Below are 26074 nucleotides of genomic sequence, written 5' to 3' on the forward strand. Positions count from 1 at the left end.
GTTTAGAGCTTGGGACTTGGACCAGCTCCTAGTAGACCATTCCCTTCCGAGTCTGAGTATCTGGAGGAAAATACAATTTCAACACTTTATTAAGTCACTGCCGCTGGCACAGGATTTTGGCCGCCCCCTTGGCCCGCTAGGGAGTATATGTGTAAAGGGCGATCCCTTGAAAGGAGTGCTTTCCTATATGTATAAAATGCAACTGACAGCCCAGGACCCTTCAACACCACACTTTGTCACTAAGTGGGAGAGAGATCTTGGTATTAAATTTATCAAAGATCAAATTGAGTGTATGTTATATTACGGACACAAAGCATCTATTAGCAATCGATATCAAGAGACTAACTACAAAGTGCTCACCACGTGGTATAGAACACCTGATCGGCTAGCGAAACTCTTTCCACACAACAGCTCAGCGTGTTGGCATTGTGGACAACACACGGGTACGCTGTTACACATATTTTGGACCTGCCCTGGTCTAGCGTCATTCTTGGCGGATGTTGCTGATATTGTGGAAAGGCTGACAGAGGTATGAAACCGGAGCTTGCTCTGCTTCATATATCAGCAATGTCGAGGAAATGTTATAAAAGGTTGCTACTGCGTCATCTGTTAAATGCGGCCAAGGCCTGCATCCCCTTGCTGTGGAGACAAGCTGCTCCGCCTACTGTGCAGCAATGGTTGACCAGGGTAAACGATATTCAATATATGGAGGAGCTTGTGAGTACAGGGGACTGTTCTACACACAGACCAATACGCACCTGGTATTATTGGGATGAATTTAAGACCACTGCTCCGCCCACTACCATGAGATTACGGCGCCTCCACTGTTTATCAGTATGTTTTATCAACATGTTTTTAAAGCATTACACAATAAATTGTATAATTTTTTTAGTTTTAACTGTGATTGTTCATAATAAGCATGAAAAATTAAAATATGAAAGCCTGAAAAATCAATATCACATCTAAAAATTTGGATTTGACTGTTTATAAAAAGGATGTGGTGCGATTTAAAATGTTCTCCCATTAAGCTATCTTTTTGCTTTAACAAGCTAGGCATAAAGCCTGCTTTTATATTTCAATATTGTATTATTATAATTTCAAGTTTTACAATGAAAAATGTAAAGAATTAACACAAAACAAGGGGTGAAAAGGGAGGGGACATATGATTTTAACAATCATAAACATATTAAACCAGTCATCAATAATGACAAAGCATAATCATTACTAGAATCCAGACAATGAAGTAGAATATGCTTGAAGAAAGATAAGTCAAATTAACAGCCTAAGCATTTCAATAAACCTGCAACCGTTCAATAAAATCAGCAACCGTTGAAACCTGATAGAAGATTGCTTACTTTTATAACGGGAGTATTATTGTGGGCTTAAATATTTTTTTGCCATTTAAAAAAAAAAAAAAAAAAAAAAAAAAAAAGAGCTTGGGACTTGGAACGATTTACATGTAGGCCAGAAAGAGCTGCAAAACTCTAAATAGATTGGGCAGGGTGATATGAGGGGAGGAAACATACATGGGTATATAGTCAGCGAACAGAGCCACATTTATGCTCTCTCCCACCACACCCCCTTAATATTCTGATCCTCTCGAATGATTATCGCCAAAGGTTCAATAGCAAGAGCAAATAAAAGGGGGAACAAGAGACAACCCTGCCTTGTGCCTCTTTTGATATTAATATTAAAGGCGAGGAAACCGCCCAGGGAAATATTTGAAATTGGTGTATCATATAATGCTCATAAATACATTCATAAAACAGTTACCAAATCCCATCACTGATGACACCTGAAACAAGTATGACCAAGATACACTGTCAAATGCTTTTTGAAGGTCAATAGCTAGTAACATGACTTCTCTCTTTTGTCTGCCATCCCAGTTGGAGTTATATAAAGTCTATGGTGTGTCTAGTCCGGTCAGGGGCCTGTCTATACATAAGCTATCTTTTTGAAGTGTAAATTAGATAGCCAAAAACATCAATGATTTAAGTAAAAGTGAACTGAAAGTCACAATTGCTCATTGTTCAAGGAACCCCTAGCCTTCTCTATAGACATGACCTGTCTCTTTTGTCAAATAGTACTACTTCCTGATGTTTTTTTGTTTTGTTTTTTCTGGTTTATGGTGCATTTTAATTTACAATTTCAGCTATTTTAAATTAATTTATTTGATATGACATTATTTTCCTTCCAACATATTCAAAATTCTCAAACAATAATAATTCTATACGTGTAGAATTGTTACTTTGTACACATTATAAAGTATTTTATAGCCATTATTAATGTTTCACATTTAGTCCTCTAAAACATTTAGGAGTTATCATGCTGTGCATACTTGCTGATTATGGCACTAGCTCACCACCCACCACCGAGTTTAGTTCTGCTTTAAGTAACTGTGACAGAATGCTAAATAGTCTATAGTACATGCTTTTGAAACATTTGGATTGTTCAGGGAGAATTAGCACTTTGTCTTTAGTTACTGCACCATACTGTGACATTTAAAATTTAACATTCAAATCCTAAACTCCCAAGACATCCATGCAATCTACACAAATTTCACGTTGACAGCATTGAAGTTAGAGAATATGAATATAAAAAAGTTTCTCCTGGGTTTATACAGATTACTAGGTCAATCCCTAAACAATTTGCTATAATTGATTTAGCAAAGCTTTAATTTGGGAATAAACCAGCTTTACAACTGTGAAGTCTCTGATGTATTCCAATGACAAAATATCTTCTGGATGTGAGTGTGCATTTATTTCTCTAGAAGACAATGATAAGAAATTTAAGTGGCAAACAAATATGACAATGTACAAAAAAAGTTAAGTTTTGTCTGAAGAAGTGAAGATTGGGTCTGATTTATCAAAGCTCTCCAAGACTGGAGAGGATATGCTTTTATCACTGAGGATGGGTGATCCAAAAAATCTGGAATGGATCTGGTACAGGATTGAATACATTTGCTACCAAATAACAAATGACTTTAAGAAAGCCATTCCAGGTTTGCTGGATTACCCAGGTTCACTGATGAAAGAGTATCCTCTTCGGCCTTGGAGAGCTTTAATAAATCAGGCCCCTTGTGTTTGAATGAACAATTGCCAGGTAAATACAAAACTCAATATAGGAAACATTTTTTTTTTACTTTGGATAGATTCAGAAAGATTGGACACTTCTGACAAGGTGCTATTTAGGTCTATGACCCCATTAGGAACAGTTTACATTACTTAACAATCCCTGTGACTAATTTTGAGCAACAATGTGCAAAATGCTCTGAATTTTGTTTAGAGTTTTGCTAAATGAATTGCAATATGAATAATGTAACATACAATGGGAGGAAAGGGGTTTTCATACAGCTTCTATTGACTAAACCCTTACAATAATAGGTTCGCCTGTCATTGTGGGTCATTTGACAGGTCTATGCCTAATCTTTTTATTATATTAAAAGGATGTAAGGTAAATGCTTTTGTTTTTGATGCACACTGTTCTTGTAGTTGTTTTTCTTTTCTTTTTTTCTTTTCTACATCTCAAACGATGTAACAATTGCTACAAAAATGACAGCTCTGGGAAGAGATGGCTGCCAAGCAACAAGTGAATTCTTGACAGATACCCCATAATAAATACCAACCCTAAAATACAACCCCCCCCAAAAGAAAATGCAAACTTGTTAAGACAAATAGTAGTCCTAATAAGGACTTTGGGTTGATGTAAATGTTGAATACAAAGGTAGAGCCGAATTGAATATACTTATTCAATGCAGTTTACAAACCTAAGCATAGTTTACTCACTAATCTAACTAACCTTATCCATGGCAGCTCTCACACACTGACAATATGGCTACTCTCAGTCCAGACTTTTATAGTGATGGGCTGGGTAATACAGTACTCCCCACCCCAAATTATTGGCAATTGTAAATCTGCTGGTTAAGATTAAAAAAAGTGCAGGTTAATATTGTGTAAAGCAAAATTCACCAGCCACAAATGAACCCAACATTCAAAATGAATTTGAAAATCATAAAATTGCAGCAAATGAATTACAAGAGAGTTGTATTGCCATTGCTACCTGTGACAAGAAATGAAGGAGTGGATATCTTTGAGCCAGAAAAAAAACACATAAAGCAAAAACAATAGATATTTCTTGTATTTATTTAAAAAAAAGTTATAGCAAAAAAGAGTATACAATAAACAAGTAAAGGTGATAAACCTTAACAGTTATCATTTCATAGTTAACCAGGGATATAACAAGAAAGGGGCTATAAAACAGATACAACACGGAAGAAAAAGGGATAGTAAAGGGGATATTATACCAGTACAAAACCAGAAACAAAATGGTACGAAAAGTTATTATTTAAGGATTTATTTATGATGTTGTAACTATAGTGATCACTGATATATCTGTGCCCAAATGGAGATGAGCTAATTGGGGCTTTGGGGATACAAAGAGAGGCTACTTCTGAAATAAGTTCAAAAGATCTAAGGCAAATGCTCTACAACAACTATGATAAGGGTTGGAGAATCTAATTAGAGCACATCAGTCAACTGGAAAAAACATTTTTAACACTTGACACAAGATATTATAAACCACGTGAATGGATATGTATAATGAGCTAATAGTCAGTCATTGGTCTCTTTCGTTATTAGAGCAAATTACACAATGCCATTGCAGGGCAAAGTATTTTAAATACTTAATATACAGTTTTCCTACCAATGTGCTAGAGAAGATAGCATTGACCCTAAATAATATAAAAAAGAAAAGATTAATGTTTAATAAACGTCATCAATATAAACCGGAATTTTTGAGACAATTTTACTAAAGCATCTCTGAAGGTTTTGTGGCACAAAGGATAAATAATTGGATTTACTGAGGAGTTAATCCATAACATCCAACTGGTAACTTCATTCCAGTAAGAGTCAACACATTCATCATGACAAGCTGCACGAATAGTCTGAAGAAATGTATATGGAGCCCAACAAATCACAAAAACGCAGACAAGTACAGTCAGTGACTTTGCCACTTTCTTATCCCTAGAAAGTTTAGCAGCATTGTTACTTGAGCTGGGAATCTCTCCGATTTCAGAAGATGAGTTGTGAACATTTAGAGATGCTTTATCCTGTGTTCGACCCACATTGGTAGATACAACAGCCACCTCTATAGATGTTCTCATGTCACATTGAGTTAGTGAAGAAAGAACATGACTTCTCGTTTTACTTCGTAGTTTTATGTTACGGTATATGCTAATGTTAAAAAATGAAATGCTTATCAATGGAAGAAAGAAGTCAAAGGTTGAGGCTCCAAGAAGGAAGTGCCAGTTGTAATAATACCCTGCTAAACACTGGCCTTCAGGAATATTACTATCACCATACAGATATTCCCAGCCAATAATAGCTGGACTGTAGAGAAGGAAGGACAGAACCCAGACAATGGCCATCTTTACAACTGTCTGTCTGTAGTTGTTTTGCTGGTAACGATATGACACCTGGAAAACATAAGGATAAAAGACCTTCTTGATCATACAATAGTTTAGGCCTCAGCTAATTGCAATTCAGAGAACAAAGTGATAGGACAGCATGTGTAGAAATATATGCTATGTAAGGCTAGTTATAATACCTGTGTTTTTAAAGCAAATGGTTGAAACATGTCATTTGTTTTAGGTTTTTTTTTTTGTTTTTGTTTTTTTTGCAGGCTAGCTAGTAATGGTGGAAAATGTTTGTATTCTTGTTCCGTGAAAAGTCAGTTAGCTTGCAGTTTTCAGGTGTGGGACATGCTAGAGGTCTTTAGTCGCTGTAGTACATTATTAGACTTTAAGAGTGTCCCTGCCCTATGAAGAGGTAATTTAGTTCCACTTTGAACATCAGGCAGGTCTTTTTTTGCAGAGAGACAGGCAATGTCTCTGCAATAAAGCATACTGTTCACTGCCTGTTCACTTCATCTTTCTTCTGCCTTCTTTAAAAAAAGGTGCCAGGTATCCCAGCATTCCCCGGGGCTGCCAGGACTGAATGAACCCAGATGCATTTGTGGGGGGTACATCATCCCATCCTGGCCCAGCCAATCAGGTTGACTGAAGATCAGAATACATGAAGAAGAAGATCTCAGTGCCCGCAACAACATGGGGACAGGTGAGCGTCAAAAAATTGTGATCGGGTAGGTAAGGTTTTTGTACTGCACAAGGGATGTCACCTTTCTTTTCTGTAAGAACCTGCCTGGTTACAATTTTTAACATTTTTAGCTATAGTTCTGCCTTGGGCTGGGTCTACATGGACTGTTTCCCCAGTGTTTAACTTAAAGCTTTAAAAACCCATGTTTGAAAGTATCATGCATTCCAATGGGCTAATCTACACCAGGGCGTTTTCTTGAGGCACGTTTTTGAGCATTATAGATAACACTCCTGCAACATTTTTAAAATTAAAACATGGGGTTAACACGGGTAAACATGTACATTGATTTCAATGGGGACATTTACCAGCGTTTTCCCACAATTATAAATGCCTAAAAACCTAATTGCGGTAAAACGCGGTTTACAGGCAAGCTTTAAAATGCCTGAATTTCAAACATGGGCTTTTAAAGTCTCAGGTTAAAGGCTTGGGAAACACTCCGTGTAGACCCAGCCTTAAGGAGTAACGGGGGGCTTCCAGGGAAAACTTGCTCCATGTTAGGAGTCCGGTGATACTGTGCTCTGCGCTATCGCCACAGTATCACACCGTTTGTTTCTGTCTTTCTTCATCCTGCCCTACCATTGGCTGCTGAGACTTTTTTAGCCTTTCTACTCACAGTCCCCAGCTGCCTGTTGTAGCATTAGGCTGGGCTGACCTGCTGCTGGTGTATCTTATTGGACTTACTTTTACTGACTTTGCCTGTACCAGACCCTGAGACCCTATGCCGCCTAGACTTCGATTCTGCTTTGTCTTTTCCTTTGGATACTTCATCTGGTGGACTGATTACCCATGTGTGACCTCTGGCTAAGTATTCTGGGCTTGCCTTGGTACTGCATTATCGGTGGGCTCCCAGTCCTCTGTCAATCCTTTCCCAGACACCATCCCTTGTGCAAAGACGTCCTGGGGGCAACTGTGTGCTGGGGTGGTGCAGCTAGCATCCCAAGGTTGAGTGGGGGTTTGCTATAGGTGAAGAGTGCGGCGTTAGATTGGGGGATTGGCATCTGACGAGCACTGGTCATGGACCATGGCCTTACACTCCAAAGAATTGCTATATGTGTTCAAAAATAGAGCTTTCAAAGATTAAACTTAGGGGCCACAATGTGGCAATGTGGTCTCCTCAAATAATTGCACATGCATGCTATTTTGTTTTGCAGGCTAACAAATTTATGGATGCTTTAGATTGAGGCTTAAGAAGAAATGTAAAAAGGGCTACAGTAGAAGTGAGTGTGGAGTGTCTAGATGTATGTTTGGAGAAAGACAACAAAATTCCAAAAGATCAGTTTAGAAAACTGTATATATGCCAAATAGTAAGAACTGCGGATTTCAAATAAAAAACCCACATTGTTCCTAGCTATTAACTTATTGGAGCTGACCTAGGGATCTTTGAATATTTGACCAGTAAGTAATAAAATATTGCTTTGTATAGAGGAAAGTAAGGTCGAAAAATTCTAAGGGGTCAGTAGGTGTAAAAAATGTGCCTGCCTGTGGACATCGGGAGTAGAAAATGCCCTGTGATCCAGAAAACCGCGAACGGATTTCTTTAAAGTCATTTGCTATTTGCTAGCAAATGTATTGAATCCTCGACCCAATGCATTCCAGGTTTGCTGGATCACCCAGCTTCACTGATGAAAATGTATCCTCTCCAGCCATGGAGAGCTTTAATTAATCAGGCCCAATCAGACAAGATGTCACTTTGGAGGCTCCCTTCAAAGTATAGTAAAGTATAGTAGGAAGGCTTTGCAACTGATAAAAACTGGTACTTCCCAAACAAGGATCTATTTTAGGGATGCCATAAATGCCACACTAAACTATTAGGTGTTATTAGTATTAGTGTTTTAAGAAAAACAGTCCATACTTACTGCCAGGGTGATAGACAAAAACCTATCATAACTGATGAGAACAATATTAAACACTGAAGCAGTGCACATCAGGTTGTCAGCTATTAACCAAACCTTGCAGAGGAAGTTACCAAGTGTCCATGTTCCAGTTATGTTGTATGATGAACTCACAGGAATACAGAATGCTCCTTGCAAAATACAAGATAGAAATGTTATGTTATTTGATACATTGTGCAATCCAATCAATCCATAAAAACAAATTTAAAAAATTAAGAAACCAGGGCACCAAACAGGGCATAATTTCCTATAAAAATGCATAGTACAAGGCAACCACAAGCAGTCTACATAAATCTTTCATGTCTCCAGGTAGTGAACTGGAATGTTTTACAGAAAACCTGTACTACTGAGCCACTGACCTTTCTAGTGTTCCAGTGTTATAAGATCACTAAAGCTATGAGATCAACATAATGAACAAGCTATATTCTTCTCACCACAGCTTTCTTTTTTTAGTTTTTCAAGCTGCACCGTGTACTGCCAAAATTCCAAATATAACAAGCACAGATATGGGCAGCTAATATAGACAAAAATCATACAATTTTGTCATATTTTATTAGTGCCAATATTTAAATTAAATATATTACAAATATGTCAATGGCTTGTAAATTTGTTGGAATGGGAGGTTGAGCTAATACATGCATTTCTCTTAAGATTTAAAAGATTGGCCCCTTCAGTCCATCTCTGTAATTTAGTAGTAAATTAAAAAAAGGACAAATAAAACTTACCAATAAAAAAATCACAGATTGCCAGATTAAGAAGGAAAAAGTTACTTTGATTTCTAAGTCTTTTGTCATTAATAAAAGCTAAAATAACAATAATGTTACCAAGAACAGTGATGCAAGTTATCAGAGGTATAAAGATATACAAAAATATAGTTGTGCTTTCAGACATAGATGTTATTTCTCCATCTTCAGTTGAATTACTATCACTCATATTTCTGTCATCATTAGGTAAAACATAGCGGATTTCCACACTGATGTTCATACCATAAATTGTGCTCCATGTAAAATTTAGATGTACAGTATGTCGTCCTTCTCACAGAACTAGAGACAGGATGCAGGATTTTTTTGGTAAAATTATATGAGAAAGAGTCCTGTGTAAAGCAACCCTTGTTCTTGGGACACCTCAGATTAGAAGACTTTGCAGCTTGTGATAGTAATACTGTAACCACCTTGTTCTATCATATATTTTATAACTGATTTCACTGTGGGTGGATGGTATTGCTGCTTAACTTAATACTTAAAATCATCAGGGAAAACAGTTTAGAATTATGTTTAATTCATCATGAGTCTCTATAGTCTTGTAACAGGGACCTGCGTACCTCAAAGAGGCATAAAGATAATGGCAGCCTGTATTCCCAAGTCTATTAACTTGACCTTTTTAACCACTGTGTATTCTGTCACATTATCTTATTACAATAAGTCCAAGGGATACAATCATAAAATGGCCTTGTGATGATGTTAGTCATTTAGATTATTAAGGGAAGGGAATGGCCCAAGGACAACAAAAAACACGTTTAATATATTTTTTTTATTTTTTAATATATATGATTTTATAAAAGTAGATATGAAAGATAAAGAAATGCATCTAATTTATGCAATACAAGTGCATTACACTTTGTATGAACTGCAATCTTAAAAAAACATGGATATCTAAAGTTTTCACAGACATACATTGATCAAATCATTAGCATCATCCAGCCACTTCAGAGTATTCAACCAACGTTTGCTACAAACGATTGCTCTCAGGAGCTGGGTCTATACTGTGGAGCTGACACATGTGCATTAGCGCCCTGCACGATTGTTTACACAGGAGGATGAGCCAGCAATGGAGCAGGCTGCAGTAATTACCCCGACCTAATAGCATATTCCAGATAGAGAGTTCCATTTACATTTCCTAAGTTAAAGTGGGGGGCAAAGAATAACTGCACCTTACTCTGAAACTTTTTCTTTAAGGTAATCATATTGAAGGTTTTCAAATGTGACTCTTGCCTTGTTACTCTACTAATTCTACAAAAAACAAAATAAACTTGTAAACTTGTACCCTCAGTATAATTAATATACTATATATTAATTTTATATATTTTATAGTAAAATATAGTATAGCATTTTATAATCAATAATATTTCACAACTGTGCAGAACATCTATAGGTAGAAAAAGGTGCTTACCAAGAAGTGATTTTATCCTTCATAGGTTTATTGAGCATAATTTCTACCATCTACCTAATTAATTAGAACTTATTGTATCTAGATATAGGCAACAGATTTTACATGTGTCAGAATGGCCAAATATCCAAACATAAAAACACAAACAGAAATGGTTATTATAACCAAAATGTATTTATTAAGGTCTTCTTCAATACATTTAAGTTATCTAATTGTTTGCACATCTTGTAGATTTCAAATTATTTTAACAAATAAATGATTGATTTTACCCAAAACATTTTTAAGTTAGAGGCTAACAATGACTTGGTTCACCTTCTGCTTGCTGGGACTGTTTTTCTGTGTGGAAAACGTTGTCTCTGCTTTCACCCAAAAGGCTAAAACAATGGTGTCACTACTTAGCATCCTGACTCCATAATTATGTCTTTATTACACAAAAGGAACACTTAATATGGGTTATTTACTAAAGAAGTTTAGGCTTTCCACTTATGAAAGTGACTTAGAACCTGACAAGGGATCATTCACTTAGCTTGATTATCATAGTGATGGTTCACTTTGCAAAGATATCTACTGCATAAACAGGATTCTTCCTTACACATGATTGGATAGTAAAATTTATTAAAGCCTCATCCCTAACAAGGGAATGACTCACTTTGCAAATGGAACAGCCTATATTACTTTATTAAATCAACACCAATAAAAAAAAGTGTCTAACTGTTTAGATCTGTAGTGACTGTCAAAAGCCAAGTTATGATTTTGACCAAGAACATCCCATCACTATAGTCCCTGCATAATATATATTAAGCAAGCAAATGACAGATTTAAAGTGTTGCACAGTATTTCATAATAAATTTGTTTTGATAAAATCATCACTTTTAGGCACAGTTCATAAACACCTCTTAACAAACATAAGTTAACACTTGACTAATATAGAAATGTCGAAGACAGTTGATGTTCAAATGGACTAGAAAAGCTGCAACAGAGATTGCAGTCTATGAATTATGGAGAAACTAAAATATTTTTTGTTTTGTGATTTTAAGGCCTGTTATATTTTGGACTTTTTGTACACTTCCCATTTATACCTGGCATTATTATAAATAATTATTATATGAAATCACTAGTTAAAGTTGTATAGCTCAGCCTGGAAAATCCTGTACACGTGTAGATTGTCTTTTAAAATATCCTGCATCCATTATTGTAATATATTAATGTTCTGTTCTCTTCTTAACATCTTTGGAATTGCTTTTGTTTTTTCCATGCTTACTAGATTCATCCTAAAATGATAAAAGAGAAGAGTAAATATATCTTATGAGAAAAAGTCAGTTTGATAATGATGCAATGATTATTACTAAAAGACAACCAGGAAAGAGGCAAAACAAAATCTCTAATGGAAAGTTTGTGGGTATTGAATCTTAATTTCTTTTTTTTTTTAATTCTTAATGTTTAATGCTCTGAATTTAGGAGCAGTGCAGGATTGTTACTATATTATCACAGGAAGCTGCATTAGCTGCCACTAGTTTGGGCCATCAAGTGCAAAATAACTATCGCAATGCTGAGAAGACAGGTAGTAGTAAGGGGGGAGTAGAATAATGAGGAGCTGCCTGTAAATACAGGAGAAATGTCTAACAGCAATACATGTTTTTGTTTTTTGTGCAAAACAAGAATTTTCAAAGGAATAAATTATATTCTCAGCCTTTGATGTCTGTATTGATAAGGATGTAACTGTGGAGGCCCTGCCTAAGTATGTATAAGTAATTAAAAGGACTTAAATGTAATGTCATTAAAAGCAATGTCATTAAAGTAAAGCTGAACAGAGTCAGCTTTCTTAGCTCAAATTTCAACTGAAAGCTCATACAGGTTCCTCAATTCATTATATATTTCTTACACAAAAATAAACATTTTTTGTTTATGAGGTTGGAAAATCTAACATAATTATATAAATGTAATGAAACTTTTGTCTGCTACGAAAACCTGTTCAAGTTGACATTTTATCAAGAGTCTGATCAACTCATTAGTTCATTAATAGTCTTTTTTGAAAGTGTTCACAATAAGATTGCCTTACAGTAGAAATAACTATTAAAAAAGGTTATAGTGGAAACTTACTGCAGAGGAGCAGTAGTTATGTTCCACGAGTATATTCCTTGCACAGTTGTTTATGTGCTTGAAGCGATCCGGCCCGAGAAGAATGCCTCCATACCATCGTGATACTACCACCATCACATCCTTCACATCTAAAATCTGCAAAGAAAAATTTTAAAATATTAATCCAATGATCACACCATATTCTTTCTGTCTGTTTCAGCTAGATAAAACACAAGATTGCAAAGAGACAATTGAATAGGAACTGTTCTGAAGTACAACATTTCAGCAATACTTGTGTCAATGATAACTTAATAGGATGTCCACAGACAGGCATACTCTATGGTAATTTTGGACTATTAGGCAAGATTTGCCAATTGATCATAAACAATACTAATACAATCCCAACTTGAAACACACAAGCTAACATTTACCCTTCCAGTAAAAAATTTATTAGTTCTGGTAGTCTGTAGTCAATTTAACAGGCCTCAGAAAATACCTTTTGTTTCATAAACAGTCATGTCCCTTGTAGTCCACTTTTTCTTTCTCTGGTGGTGGGTGAATCTTAGAGGCTGACTACCCAAAGGGGAAAACAGGAAGGTTACGGGTGAAACTTTTATGGTGTAGTATTTCACAAACGTTTTGATAGGATAGGAAAAATGTTTTGGGAGATACCTAGTGTAGAAGAAGAAACGTGGGATGCCAAATTTATAGGATTTTTGGCATCATCAACTTCACCCTTGCCTGGAAAGGGGATTAGAGGGTCTGGTTGGGGCAATTATTATTTGTATTTCAATATTTTTATTGGTTTTTAACAATTTTTCAAAACAAAAAAAGAACGAAATGTAAACAAGTCACATATAAAACTTTTCAAAAATATACAACAATAGTGCAAAACTGCTCAATACCAATGTTGCCGAATTAATTTCAGTACATAGGTTGAGGTAGAGCAAGACAGAATTCAAAGTCACAGAAACTTTTGAAATCAGAAATCAAGTCACAGAAATCAAGAGTAAAGTTATATAAGATTTCAAAAACATACACAAAAGACCAGACGGGGAGACAAGTCTAGAAGGGGAAAAAATAAGGGAGGTAACCAGCGTTGATGAGATTAGGTAACTTTATACTGCTCATAAAGCTCATACTGCTTTTCAAGTGCCTGCCAAACAGGAACAGTAGGCCTTCCAAGGGTCCCAAATCCTTTCACATTTGCCCATTGTTTTTTTAAGAGTATGGGTCATCCTATCATTCACCATGACCCACTCCATTTTAGAATAAAAAGGGCTTAATGTTATAGTAGTTGATTTCCATAATTTCGCCAATGTGATTCGAGCTGTCAACTGCATCAACTTCAACAGCTTCACAGAGGACTTGGGGGCATTCAGGTTACACTTGCTAAATAAAGCTGTAACCGGAGAACACCTTATATCCCTCTCTAGAACCCCATTATTAATAGTAAATATCTCTCACCAAAAAGCTTGGGCGGGAAAGCAAGCACGACCACCACATATGTAACAGAGGAAGCTGAGGGGTGACATTCAGAGAGCCGCTCGGGGACCAAATACCACCTTAATATGACCTTGTAATTTGCTTCGACCAGGGAAGAGTTGAGAGAATTCTTGAGAAGCGAGTAACATACCTCACTCTATTCCTCCCTGAAGAGGGTAAAACCCAGGTCTTCTTCCCATGAATACTTGAATTTTAATTTATGCTTGGAGGACATCAGAACATCATATATAGTCGAGATTTGACCCTTTGCATCAGCTAGGGATCTACATGAACTTTCAAAAACAGTAAGACACAGCGGGAGAGAAGCCAAACGGATTTTAGAAGAAACATAGGATCGAATTTGCCTATAATGGAAATTTTCATGGCAAGGGAGTTCCTTTTTGCTAGCGAGGTACTCAAGACTAAGTACATCAAATGTGTCCAATACATCATGAATCCTTACAAATGCTTTGTCAATCCACTATTTAAAGCTGCCCACATTAGTTCCTGGGGAAAATTCTGGGTTGTTCCAGAGGAGGGTAAAGGCGACATGAGCTGAGCAAAGATCCAAATTAGACCTATATTTGTCCCATATTATGATAGATTGGCTTAAGGCAGGTATTGTCCAAGTATCCTAGGGATCCACATTAAAGATGCTATACTTCGCCACGATACAGCAGATTCCTCTATATCTACCCATTGGGGCAATGAGAATTGTGAAATTTGGGCCGCCAAATAATAATGATGAAAAGAGGAAAACCCTAGGCCTCGCTGGGAATGCTAGGTCAGCATAGTTTTCCTCTGAATGCTACTTTGTTTACCCCCCCAGATAAAGTTCATAACTTTCCCTTGAAGTGAAGCTAGAACCGGAGAGGGGACCAAAATTGGGAGAGTATGACACAGATAAATTATCCTAGGCAGAATATTCATCTTGACTACCACTATTCGGCCCAACCAAGATGGCGGGGGCCGAAGCCCATTTATTCATGTCTGAATAGATTTTTTTGAGTAGAGGGGTATAATTAGCCTGGAACGGGCTGAAAGGACAGGGTTAATTGATTCCCTAAATACTGAAGCGAGGTGGCCTCCCAACACAAATCAAAGTTCTGTTTAATTTGAGCAATTTGGGGGAAAAGAATATTTATGTTAAGAGCCTGGGACTAAGACCAGTTTTCATGTAAGCTCAAAATCACAGCAAATCTATCCAAAATACTAAAGAGGTTAGGTAGAATGACATAAGGGGAGGAAATATATATTGAAATATCATCAGCAAATAGCTAATATTGTTTGTATTGGTGCAGATTGGTGGGTTTGGTGGGATCCAGGACCAGAGTGCCCTGGAAGGAATGTGTGAGCCAGGCACCCTTTCCAAGCTATAATTTGAGAATGGCGCAGGAGAACCTGGCCAATATTATAAAAAAGAAAACAGGCATTTGAATCAGGGGGAAATTGGAGCCTGAGGTCAGGTGGCTCAGGTGGACAGGCTCTGTGCAGCCTGTAAACTGGGAAAAAGTTTCCCAAATTTGAGGTCTAAAAGCAAATTTTTTTTGTCATGACATTGATCCCCTGTGGGGGTAAAACCCTGAAAAATTTGTTTGTGTTGACATTTTTGGGAATAAAAGTGGACAAAGTGCCCTTAAATTGGATCAAGCATCTGAAACATCTCTCTGCAGCAAGTGTGAAGTTAATCCCCAGTCTAGGTAGGATTATACTCACATCTAAATAGCCTGCTAGAAGTATGAAGATATCTACAACCTATAACATGCCTGCAGATAACATATCTGTCTTCATGGAGAGCTGTTAAGGGTCCAGTCAGAAGTCTGAGGGTCTTCTCACTACCTGATCGTGGTCTGGTCCTTTTAGGGTACATAAAATGGTAAGGTTAAAATAAGGTGTAGCCAAGACACTTTTTGGGTAGGATAAAAATCATTGGATTTCAATCCTACCCAAGGAGCAATCATCGATTGAACTGCCCAGTCAAAGAAAGAAGTGGGCTTAAAAACCCAAATTGGGATTGGTCTTGCAGGCTTCTAGATATTGGTGCATAGTGGATTACAAGAATCACAGTGTTTGCCTGGGGTTATTGTACCAATGTAAACATATATATAAATATAAATATATATATATATATATATATATATATATATACCCACACTGCTTTATTCATATCATCTCCTTCTACGCACCTGCATAAGATGTAGAAGGCGTTTACCAGCCGCTGTTTCACCATCATCCTCACAATCTTGGATGAAGCTGTTTGTCTTTTTGGAGTATATCCTACAGATAGATACACTGTTAGAAATCTGACACTAATTGTCCTCCCAACATTTTTTAAAATCACAAACAAAAATCATTCCATAAGTATAGAATAGTTACTTTTTTTAACATTAATTACTGTTATAATTCTTTTAAACAGAGTTTAAGGGTCTGATTTGTTAAAGCTCTCCAACACTGGAGAAGATAGACTATCAAAAGACAAGCAAAACTCTGGTCCAGTATTGAAAATATTTACAAACTAATAGTAAGTGATTTTTAGGAAATCAATCATATTATATTCTTCACCAGTCAGATATTATGTCTTCTCCAGTCTTGGAGAGCTTTATTATTCATGCCCAAACTGTGCAATAACTTTTTGAACTAATGATTACAATTTTATGGTATGATATATTTTAGTAATATTTCACTACAAACATTGCATATGCTTTTTGCATTCATTACACAAAATAATACCTTTTGTGAGTTTGCTAATGCTGTACTTCTACACAGATACTAAAAATGCCACATAGTAAGGCAATATTTGTAGTGATTAAAGATACAGATTAACCACCAACCTGTATGAATAAATGTTGTGAGTTGCACTTGCAATTTTTTTGTTTTCATAAAGTTTGTTCAGTACTTGCTTCACCTACAAGTTAAAAGACATGAACATAAAAAAACAGGTAAGATCAAGTAAACTATATTAAATTCTTTACACTTTAGTGACCTTCGGGTCATAGATGATTTCTAACACATAGGGGGCTAAAAAGGCAAAGCTAGTTTCATTGGCACTTCTGTATTCCTCCACAATGAAAAAAAGGTCATCATAACATGCAGTGTCCTGAACAATGAAATGCAATAAAATGCATGCAGAAATTTTTTTTTGCATGTGCTGAAGCCCATTTAATACAGCACACAGCAGCATGCCTTAACACACTTTAATGACCTAAACCAGCCCTGTAGTTTTAAGGTTTCCAGCTTTATTGATTTTCATGAAACCATTTGCTAACCAGTATTCAACAAATTGGTTTAAAAACTAGGTTACCATCCAACAGAGTTTTTGTTATCCTTAAAGCAGAACTAAACTGAAAAAAAAAAAAAAAAAAAAAATCACACTTACCTTTAATTCAGATGCCACGCTGTCCTGGAATTCCCCTTCGTCCCGACCTGGAGAAAGCAAAGGACACCACCATCTTGCTCTATCTTCTTCCTTCGCCACCCGATCTCGCACTGCATAGGCACAAGATCGGGTGATGTAGCCTGCTTTAAAGGGGAGAAAAAAGAAGTGCTGATCTCACTGCTCATGCCTGAGATCGGCATCTTTTTCCCCACAATGTACGAAAATGCCCCTTGTGCGCATACCTGATGTCAGGTATGCACAGAAGAAGCCACGAGCATCCTGCAGAATCAGTTAATTATTTGCTACTTTAATAAATGGACTTTTTTGGAAAACAGTAATTCTGATAATCACCACATTTAATTTTTCCACATGCATGCAATTTACATGATTCAGTTATCAAGGTATATAAAGTTTTTTTTTTTTTTTTACTGAAATGGTATATATAAATATAAATTTCTTTAAGTATATGTGATTGTTAAAACTGTAAACAAATTTAATTTGGAGGCATCCTGTACACCATTATTGCATCTCACCAACTTAAATTCAGTAACTTTCTCCTGCTACTAAGGGTTCATTAGTACAAAGGGGTACAAGTTTGGAAACATCCTAAAATTACTGATAAATAAAAGATTGAGTTTGATCTGTTAAAATTTCATTGATCTTATGGTAAATGCATAACACAAATATTGGAAGCTTCTTATACTCACCTGAGCTGGGCTTGTCACTGGAGCTAAGTGTGCCTGGAATGTACTTCTTCTGTCACTTATTGGTTCACCATGTACTATTGTTGGCACCTCTTTTTCAATTTCTACAAAATAATGTACAATTGATTGTAATTCACAAAGCAAAATGCAGTTGCACTAGTCACAGTAAGGGATTAACACAAAGCTTTGAGGAACCGCTAAAATAAGCTACTTATTATTTCTTTATAGGACAGCCAGCACTTTCTTCCACACCCAGGATGTTGGTGGGCCCTTGACATCCTGGGTGTACCCAGATGAGCAGTGAAGAAAAAGTATTCCATGGCAGAGAGGAATCTCTTATTTCTTACCCCCTACACTAAACAAGCTGTAACTATTGCTGTGCAAGACAAGGGACAGTGATTTCTGAATGCTGAAAAAAGTTCAGATTTACAGCGCACTTTTAATCTTCGCATTGAAAGCAATTTAAAAGAAATTTTCTGACCTATTTAGTTACAAAAATCGAGGAAATTTATAGAGAAGTTTATACAAACCACAATTACTCCTTCTTCTCTCCTGCAATCTCAGTACAGTTTCATCTGGAATCCACAGTGAAAAGACAAATATACAAAACACATACAACCTACTTTGTATAATCTTACCAGTAGTGTCTGCCTTGTCTGGAGGTGCCCTTTAATCACCCTCTGTTTATGAATATTACACATGGATAAATAGAAAGCCAAATATACCTTCAAAAGCTTCCAAATGTCCAATAACAAGAGAGTTAGCAACCAGGTCATTTAATAGTTCAGAATTGGAAGCAATTTCATCATCATCAACGTCAGTTTCTTCTGTTGCAGCTTTGAATGTTGGACCTGCAAAGGGCAAGGTTTTGTCTATTACATCAGTACAGCTTGTATTCAAAATATGCAGCTGAAATATATTCACATGAGAACAAATTCATAAATGCTTATAAACATCTACATTTCTAGTAGTAACTCATAATCAAAAGGTATTACAACTGTAAAACCAAAATCAAACTGACTGTTATTTGTTACTATACTTTGTGCTATAGAGGTGTTCAAACAGAAAGACTACATAGAGGTCTATGTAAAATTCTACTTATTTTCTCAAGATTTTTCTTGTTACCATTTACATGGTATTGATAAAACATTGATTCATCTTATTTCCAACCCTCCTTTTTTGTTGGCTTCATATCTCTTCTTTTGTGTATTTTGCTCTGATTTTTCTCATTTGTAAAGCAGCAAGCAGTGAAGTTTTTGAGATAAAATTGGCCAGTTGTTTTCTATCTTTTAAAAACACGTCAAGAAGACATACAATTGTTCTATTTGCATAAGATGATTATTTTCAGTTTTTAAATCACAACATATGGTAACATGTTGTCATTTTGTCTTTTGTAAACTCTCATAAAAAGGCAACAGCCTCTTTTATGAAATGCCATTATTCAAACATTTGCCACACAGCAATGGCCTAAGCAATGGCCTTATTTGTCCTTTGTGACATGTATTCAGCATAAAACCATTAGATACATGTCAGCTTTTGCATCAAAACACCTCTGGTCTCATAGAATGTGGCTATGATAATATTACTTAAATTTAATGGGTGATACCCAACAAACTGTGACTTTTCCAAGCTCAGACTTTGTTGCTTCAAGATATATTAACAAGTATTTCATATTGACTCATAAACTGCCTCTTATGTAACCAAAAAAAGATTAAAGTACTTTTTTAGTCATTGGAACAGACTTTAAAGAGCATCACCATATACAAACCTGGAACAGAAGTCCTAGATTTCTCCACCAAGAACTCTCTGATTTTTTCCACCCACAGATAAAGGATGTTGTCACCGAGATGTTGCCTATAGTGAAAAAAGAAAATATAACAGAAAAAACTATACGTAAAATGATATAAAGTATATAGTAATTTATTTATTCTTTTGTCATTAAATCTTTACTTTTACTGGCAGAGTATGAATCCACAAGACTAGCGAATTCTTATGTATAAAAAGTATAGTACAAAAAGCTAAAGCCAGGAAATGATAGACAAGTAAGCCTGGATTCTGTTTTGTATTTGAAGACAATCTTGAGCAAAACATACAAAAATACTGTCCACTACATAAGATTATTTTCTGCAACATAAACCCGGGTTAAAGACAGGTCATGTGTAACTGACATGATCAGTTATTATATATTTGAAAGTAAGTTTAACTTCCCTTGTAATGGTCTAGTAATGAGTTTTGCAAATTCAGTCTCATGCAACTAATAACAAGCTGCAAACATTTCACAGAAATCCTGTCCAATGCAAAGATCTCACAATTGTGCAGATTAGGGCCCTGAAAAAGAATTCTAACTGCTTAACAGTTTTATGAGCATATTTGCTTCTGGCACTCACAGGAAAATGTCTTCAAGATAATTTGATAACGTCAGTCGATCGTCACCCCTGAGCCATGGAGCACTGAAAATACACACAATACCAAAATGTTATGTATCTAAAAGGATATTCATATTTTCAATGTATAACATATAACAAACTATTGTGAATACATTTTTTAGTGCAGAATTACAGTTATAGAATTAATTAAAATATAACAATAAAAGAACAGCAGTGCAAAATAAGCAAAAAGGTTTCTTTCTAAGGCCAGGTTGAGTAACTTGCCAGCAGCTCAGCCATCCGCACCACTGCACATTTGACAGCAGGTGGCAGTGAGCGGTACTGAACCAATTCCTGCCATACCCATTTATTGTCTACTGCCATAGGTGAAACAGTGCATGTAGCCTCTCACCCGAAAATGTGATAACTGCATTACAACCTCTCTACTAGTCTGAACAGAGCCTTAAGCAATGTGCACACATAGGATTTTGGTTGCTGGGAACCCCCTGAGACTGATGCACTTGGTACAGCGTAGTTGCAGCTTTTCTAGACAGTTCAAATAAAAGTCCTTTGGTTGGGCCGCAAACCAGCTCTCAGCAGCATCTCCGACATCAGAAATGTCCTCAAAAATTTGCCCCTTAGGGTGTTTCTTCAAATTTGGCAACAGATAATAGTCTGAAGGGGCCAGGCCAGGTGAGTAGGGGGGATGGTGGACCAATTGGAAACCCAGGGTGTTCAATTTTGCAGCCACAACATTGTCCTGCAAAAAAAGGATCCCTTTGGTCAACCTTCCACAGCGTTTTGTCTTATTTGCCTCCTTAAGCTGGTCCAGGAGGTTAGCATAATACTGTCCTGTCATACTAGAGCCCTGAGGTAGGTAGTCCACCAACAGAATACCGTCTTTGTCCCAGAAAACGGATGCCATGACTTTTTCAGCCGATTTCTGGGTTCAGAACTTCTTAAGCCGCAGGGACCCGCTGTGGCGCCATTTTTTTGACTGTTCCTTGGTTTCAGGATCATAGATGTGGAGCCAGGTTTCATCCTCAGTCACTAAGCTAGCCTAAAAGTCCTGTGCAGCTTCAAAATGGGCCAAAACGGCTTTGGATGCTTCAACTCCTTCTTCTGATCACTGTTAAAACACTTCGCTGAAAGCTTGCGCATGTCTAGGATAGAGGTGATAACAAACCCAACACGCTCCCGTGAGATGTCAAGTATCTGGGCTATCTTTTTTGCGGATATTCACCGGTCCCCAATAGTCAGCTCATGGACAGCATCGCAGGTAACCGGGTCAGTTGAGGTTGGGGGCACCCACTGCAGGGCTCAACGGTGAAATGCCCAGTCTTGAAACGAGATATCCAGGTTTTGACCGTGCTGTAGGAAGAACACTTCTCCCTCAGTGTTTGTGACATCTCAGTGTGATTGTCCTTTGCTGACTTTCCCTGGAGAAAAAAAATACGTAACTCCAACGACGTGAAGCTTGCTTGTGCCTTTACCATCACAGCATCCCACTAAAATAAAAAACAGTTTTAAGAATCGCAAAGACCTGATATTGGCACAGTTACATATTAAGATATTGGGCTGTCATATGCCCCCACAGTCATTTTCCTATTTCACCTAGAAGGGGCAAAGCCAGAAACTTCTCAGCAGCCCCTCATAAAATGGGAGCAAGTCCAGGAAATCGCACTATACAACTTCTTGTGGTGTCAAAGAATTAGTGACAAACACTGTTAAAGCTGCTCTAAAATCATTATCACCAGAAACTGGGAACTTTAACAGGCATGGAAGGAGTGCACAGGGAATTTTTACTGCCATGCCCTGGTGATGACCTTCCGTCATATCTCCACATACAATTTTAAAAACTTTTTAGTTCCTGTGACATTTAAAATAGTATGAGGAACTTACTTTAGCTGATAAAGTGGTGGTGCAGTTGCTGGGTATTCTGAGGGTAGAATTACCTAGGACAAAAAAGAAACTTTCAATGAATTAGATGTTTCAAAGAAAAAGGATAACTGGAATTAAAGTGAAACCAAAGTTTCACAATAAAAAAAATTGGCACCAGACAGGTCTTCATTGCAGAAAGGAACAGATGATGTCCCTATTCTTACCTGCCTGATCACTGCCCAGCTCTCAAAATTTGCATTGCATTACCAGGGATACCCAGCAATCCCGGATCCCTATGCTGATGCAAGGAATGAATGAACTCCTGCACATCTGCATGGGGGTTATGTCATCCCAACCCAGCAAATAAAGATAGCCAATGATGGGATTTTCCGAAGAAAAGAAGATGAAATGGAACAGGAACAGGTGAGTATCCTGTTGCAGGTCCCCCTGCAAAGTCCTACAAATGGCTAATTAAGAACAACAGAAAATAATAATAATTCATTACTGGTGTTACTCTGGGACAAGAAGTGTGTTATTGGAAGGATCATCAGGTACAAAAAGAAAAAAAATTAAATTATTTATTATTGTACTACTACAGAATTATAATGGAGAAAAACATATGTTTATTTTTCTTTTAAGGTTTAAGTTGATGTTTGCTAGTTTCATTGGTTGACAAAAATTAGTGAACTTTTCTTGTGTTGGATCTACCATCGGAATTGAATATAATCACATAACATAATATGCACCTTTGAAACACAATACCAGTTGTTTTCTTACCTGAAGGCAAAGTGTCCATTCTGGTTGATCAGAGTCAGAGATTTTTATGCAAAATATCCTTGCAGCTTCATCGATTACACACCAATCATCACCATAGATGGAAGATAAAGCTTCAATCTCATCAATCTAGAAACAAGAAAAAAAAAAGGTCACCAACATGGACCATCAATCTTGGGATGTATAAAGCTCCCCTACAGTGCTCCAAGAAACACTGATGGAAACCTAAAGCAGCACTTCCAGCTTTTCTCCAGAAGTAAATACTTTTGATACATCTATTGCAGATATTCAAAGACAAGTGCCAAACTTGTGACAGTGCCTATGCACCTTCTGCTTTTCTAGTCTACCCAAAGTATCATAATCAGAGGCATATGAGATGGGAAGTAACTGCATACTTGCTCCTCAGGGATGGTGTCAGGGGAGGTTCTGCTGCTTGAGTCCAGTATAAGCACAAGAAGTCTGACTAAAGAAAGCCTAATATTAATTCTGTACCCTTTCATTTACCAAATCTGATCAACAATCATTTCCTAAGTGCTTTTAGCAACCCCCTTGAGTGCAGCCTACCCAAAAATTCTACTCGCCCTTGCCCTCAGTTATCACCATAAAGACTTTTCACCTCACCCTTGCCCTTTTTCATTCTATTGTACTCCCTGTAGAGTCCTGCGGAGTAAGCCTCTTTCAATGAATAAGGCCATAACGTACATACCTATGAAAAAGTATGCCTGATTGGGCCGAACAATGAACTTTACAGAAATGAAGATATGTATCAGACCAGATCAGCATTCATTTTACTAAAGTAAGAGATTTGGAGAGGAGGACCAGAGAATGTATGCAGAGCTTACATTTTAGTGGAAAGTTCACTTTGATAACTCACTTACTAACTTTTTTTTACCAATAACTTTAGAGTCACTAAGGCTCCATGAAAAGAAACTGAGAATATTTGCTCAATAAATTGTGTAAATTGGTTATGTGAGAAGACCAATATAATGTAAGCTCCTCTGCGAGATGGTCAGTGACATGACTATGGACTGTGTAATATGTCCATACCATAAATATATTATTATTATTATTATTTCACATAATTAAATTGATCATTTATTGAATGAATGGAATGAAGATTCAAAACATGATGATATTAACCCAAACCAGAGAGCACAAGGTAACCATAATTCTCAGAGTGTATGATTAAATCCCAATATGACCCCGGTACACATTCTCCAGTGCATTGGGTAACGCTCTAAATCAGCGGTCGCCAACCTTTCTGGCCTCACAGACCAATAAATTCATAATTTTAAATACCGCAGACAATCAATATGAATTTTTTAAAAAAGAAAAATACATTTATAAAATATTGATCTTCCTAATGGTGCCTGACAAGGACTGTGGAGGCTCTGATTCATTGATCAGCTCACAGTTAAGCGAAGTATTACTACTGTTACTATTATCATTGGTTGCATTATCTTTGGTATTACTAAAGAAATGCAAAGTATTAGTTTGTATATCACGCATTATTGGTTTATTTCATTCCAATCTAAGACCAAACAAGAAGTGAAAGTTATCAAAGGCAATGCCATTAACTATAACAGTTAAGGAAAATACACAAATAAGGTCATACTTACCTAAAAGAACATCTGAGAAATAAACAAACTAAAACAATCAGATGACAATTGGTATTCGTGGAGAAGGGTGACTGTTGTAATGTTGGAAACAATACTTAGGTATACGGCTCGGCAACAGTGACATACAAATTTACGAGGAACTAAACTCAAAATCCCCCAAAACACCAAAAAATCCACTTACCTTCAATCTCGCAGGACAGTCGGATCCATCCAAAAGGTCTCTCCCATCGGGTCCCGCGACGTCCCGGCATCCGTCTTCGGGCCGGCGCTCTGGACGCCCCCATCTTCGCCTCTTTTTCCTACGTCATCTGACCCAGGCGCAGATCAGGTGACATAAGTTGGAAAAAAACTTGCCGATCCCACTGCACATGCGTGAGATTGGCAATTTTTTTCCCTTTACACAAAAAGGCTCGCGCATTCACAGAAGGAGCACCCAAGAGCCTCCGAGGATGCGTGACGTAGGCATCCCGGGAGGCTTTGCGCTCCCATTGATTCTCGATCACCTGGATCCGGGTACTGCACCCTTTTTAAAAAAAAAAGGGTGTTGCACTTAAAAAAAAAAAAAAAAAAAATGAACAACATAACTTTTAATTTACATTAAAGGGTTGTCTACTCTTTTATGTAAAGTGAAAATTCTGAGTTTAGGTACACTTTAAGACTACACTAACATCACGCTGCATCTCCCTTGTTTTTCCGTCTCCAGTACAGTTCAGTAATTTATGCAATACAAAAGGCAAAAATTGTCATTCAGAATATAAAAATTTATTATAATATATTAATAAAATTTAAATAATTGAAAATAATGTTCACATTTTTCTGTGGACCATCAGTTGGTGATCGTTGCTACAAAGTGCAGCGCGTTGCTAAAACTAAAGCAGATCTGATTTTTGGGTCATTGTGTTAGACGATTTGGGCCAGGTTTTAATAGCGCACGGTATAGATGTGCATGGACCCTAACGTCATCTTCACAGGTATATGGTATATATTGGTTGTAAATAATAAACAATACATTACACACTTTATATATGATCTGATCTGCAGCTCTGACAACCTATTCCTTTAGCACCTGATCACACAGCCTCCTTAGGACTCCCCTGATACCACCCTGCCATTATTTCCCTGTATATTGACACATTGTCTGACCCCGGCCATGCCTGCACTCACTTGGCTCTGCAAGTTTTCCTCTTCCGTGTCAGCCATGGATCGCAACTGTTTCCTGTGCGCTGCACCGACGTCATTGGATCACTAGGAGGCAGCAGACACAACAGAAAACGTATTATGTGTATGGGAGGGCAGGGACCCTCTATGGCTGTGCGGTTATGCTAAAGGGTCACACCGGTGTTAGCTCTGGCTAGAGATAAGCCGACAATAAATATATAAATCAGGACAGCCGCCATATTATGACCTTTCCTGTAAAATTCTACAGACAAGCATAACACAGGGCTTACAGGACGCCATAATAGGGACAGGTGGACGTTTCCATGGTGACTGCTGCCAGGTGAGACCAGGAGCCCACACGTGACCTTTTTGTATCTGACAAGTGGGGACACAACAATGTGCACAGAGAAATCCCCAGCCCC

The 26074-nt window shown here is 37.1% G+C and overlaps 3 protein-coding genes across 4 annotated transcripts in view; 1 reads left to right on the forward strand and 2 right to left on the reverse strand.

Annotated features, from left to right (window-relative positions):
* Window positions 1-4121: 4121 nt before the first annotated feature.
* Window positions 4122-8248, reverse strand: LOC140330831 (histamine H3 receptor-like; the record flags this gene model as incomplete). The annotated part of the gene is made up of 2 exons (XM_072411303.1): window positions 4122-5473; window positions 8102-8248. Coding segments are annotated over 2 exons (867 nt in total), but the record flags the coding sequence as incomplete, so codon positions are not given.
* A 2117-nt stretch (window positions 8249-10365) lies between these two features.
* On the reverse strand, window positions 10366-25842 carry IMPACT (impact RWD domain protein). Of its 2 annotated transcripts, none has more exons than XM_072411301.1 (11): window positions 25659-25842; window positions 22879-23004; window positions 22123-22175; window positions 20242-20304; window positions 19623-19708; window positions 18580-18705; window positions 17858-17958; window positions 16606-16679; window positions 15961-16051; window positions 12311-12445; window positions 10366-11481 (listed from the first exon to the last, which is right to left on the reverse strand). In XM_072411301.1, exons 1-11 carry the CDS (start codon window positions 25692-25694, stop codon window positions 11413-11415), a joined length of 960 nt encoding a protein of 319 aa, XP_072267402.1. In that variant the 5' UTR covers window positions 25695-25842; the 3' UTR covers window positions 10366-11412. The 2 variants fall into 2 exon arrangements, with proteins under 2 accessions (XP_072267402.1, XP_072267403.1); XM_072411302.1 differs by lacking the exon at window positions 10366-11481 and adding an exon at window positions 12786-12862 and having other exon boundaries at window positions 12319-12445.
* Window positions 25825-26074, forward strand: part of OSBPL1A (oxysterol binding protein like 1A) — a 63137-nt gene continuing 62887 nt past the window's right edge. Inside the window, exon 1 of the mRNA XM_072411296.1 lies at window positions 25825-25992. Within this exon, the coding sequence (XP_072267397.1) occupies window positions 25976-25992 (17 nt within the window). The 5' untranslated portion in view covers window positions 25825-25975. The remainder of the gene's footprint in view (window positions 25993-26074) is intronic.

Source organism: Pyxicephalus adspersus, chromosome 5 (assembly GCF_032062135.1).
Source record: "Pyxicephalus adspersus chromosome 5, UCB_Pads_2.0, whole genome shotgun sequence".
Classification (NCBI taxonomy): domain Eukaryota; kingdom Metazoa; phylum Chordata; class Amphibia; order Anura; family Pyxicephalidae; genus Pyxicephalus; species Pyxicephalus adspersus.

Excerpts from the sequence above, each read along its gene's own strand:
- IMPACT (XM_072411301.1), bottom strand. The coding sequence starts at position 25,694 with ATGGCTGACACGGAAGAGGAAAACTTGCAGAGCCAA. Across the intron at positions 18,706-19,622 it reads ATCTAGGACTTCTGTTCCAG|GTCCAACATTCAAAGCTGCA; the intron begins GTTTGTATATGG and ends TGCCCTTTGCAG. Across the intron at positions 16,052-16,605 it reads CACAACATTTATTCATACAG|GATATACTCCAAAAAGACAA; the intron begins GTTGGTGGTTAA and ends ATCTATCTGTAG.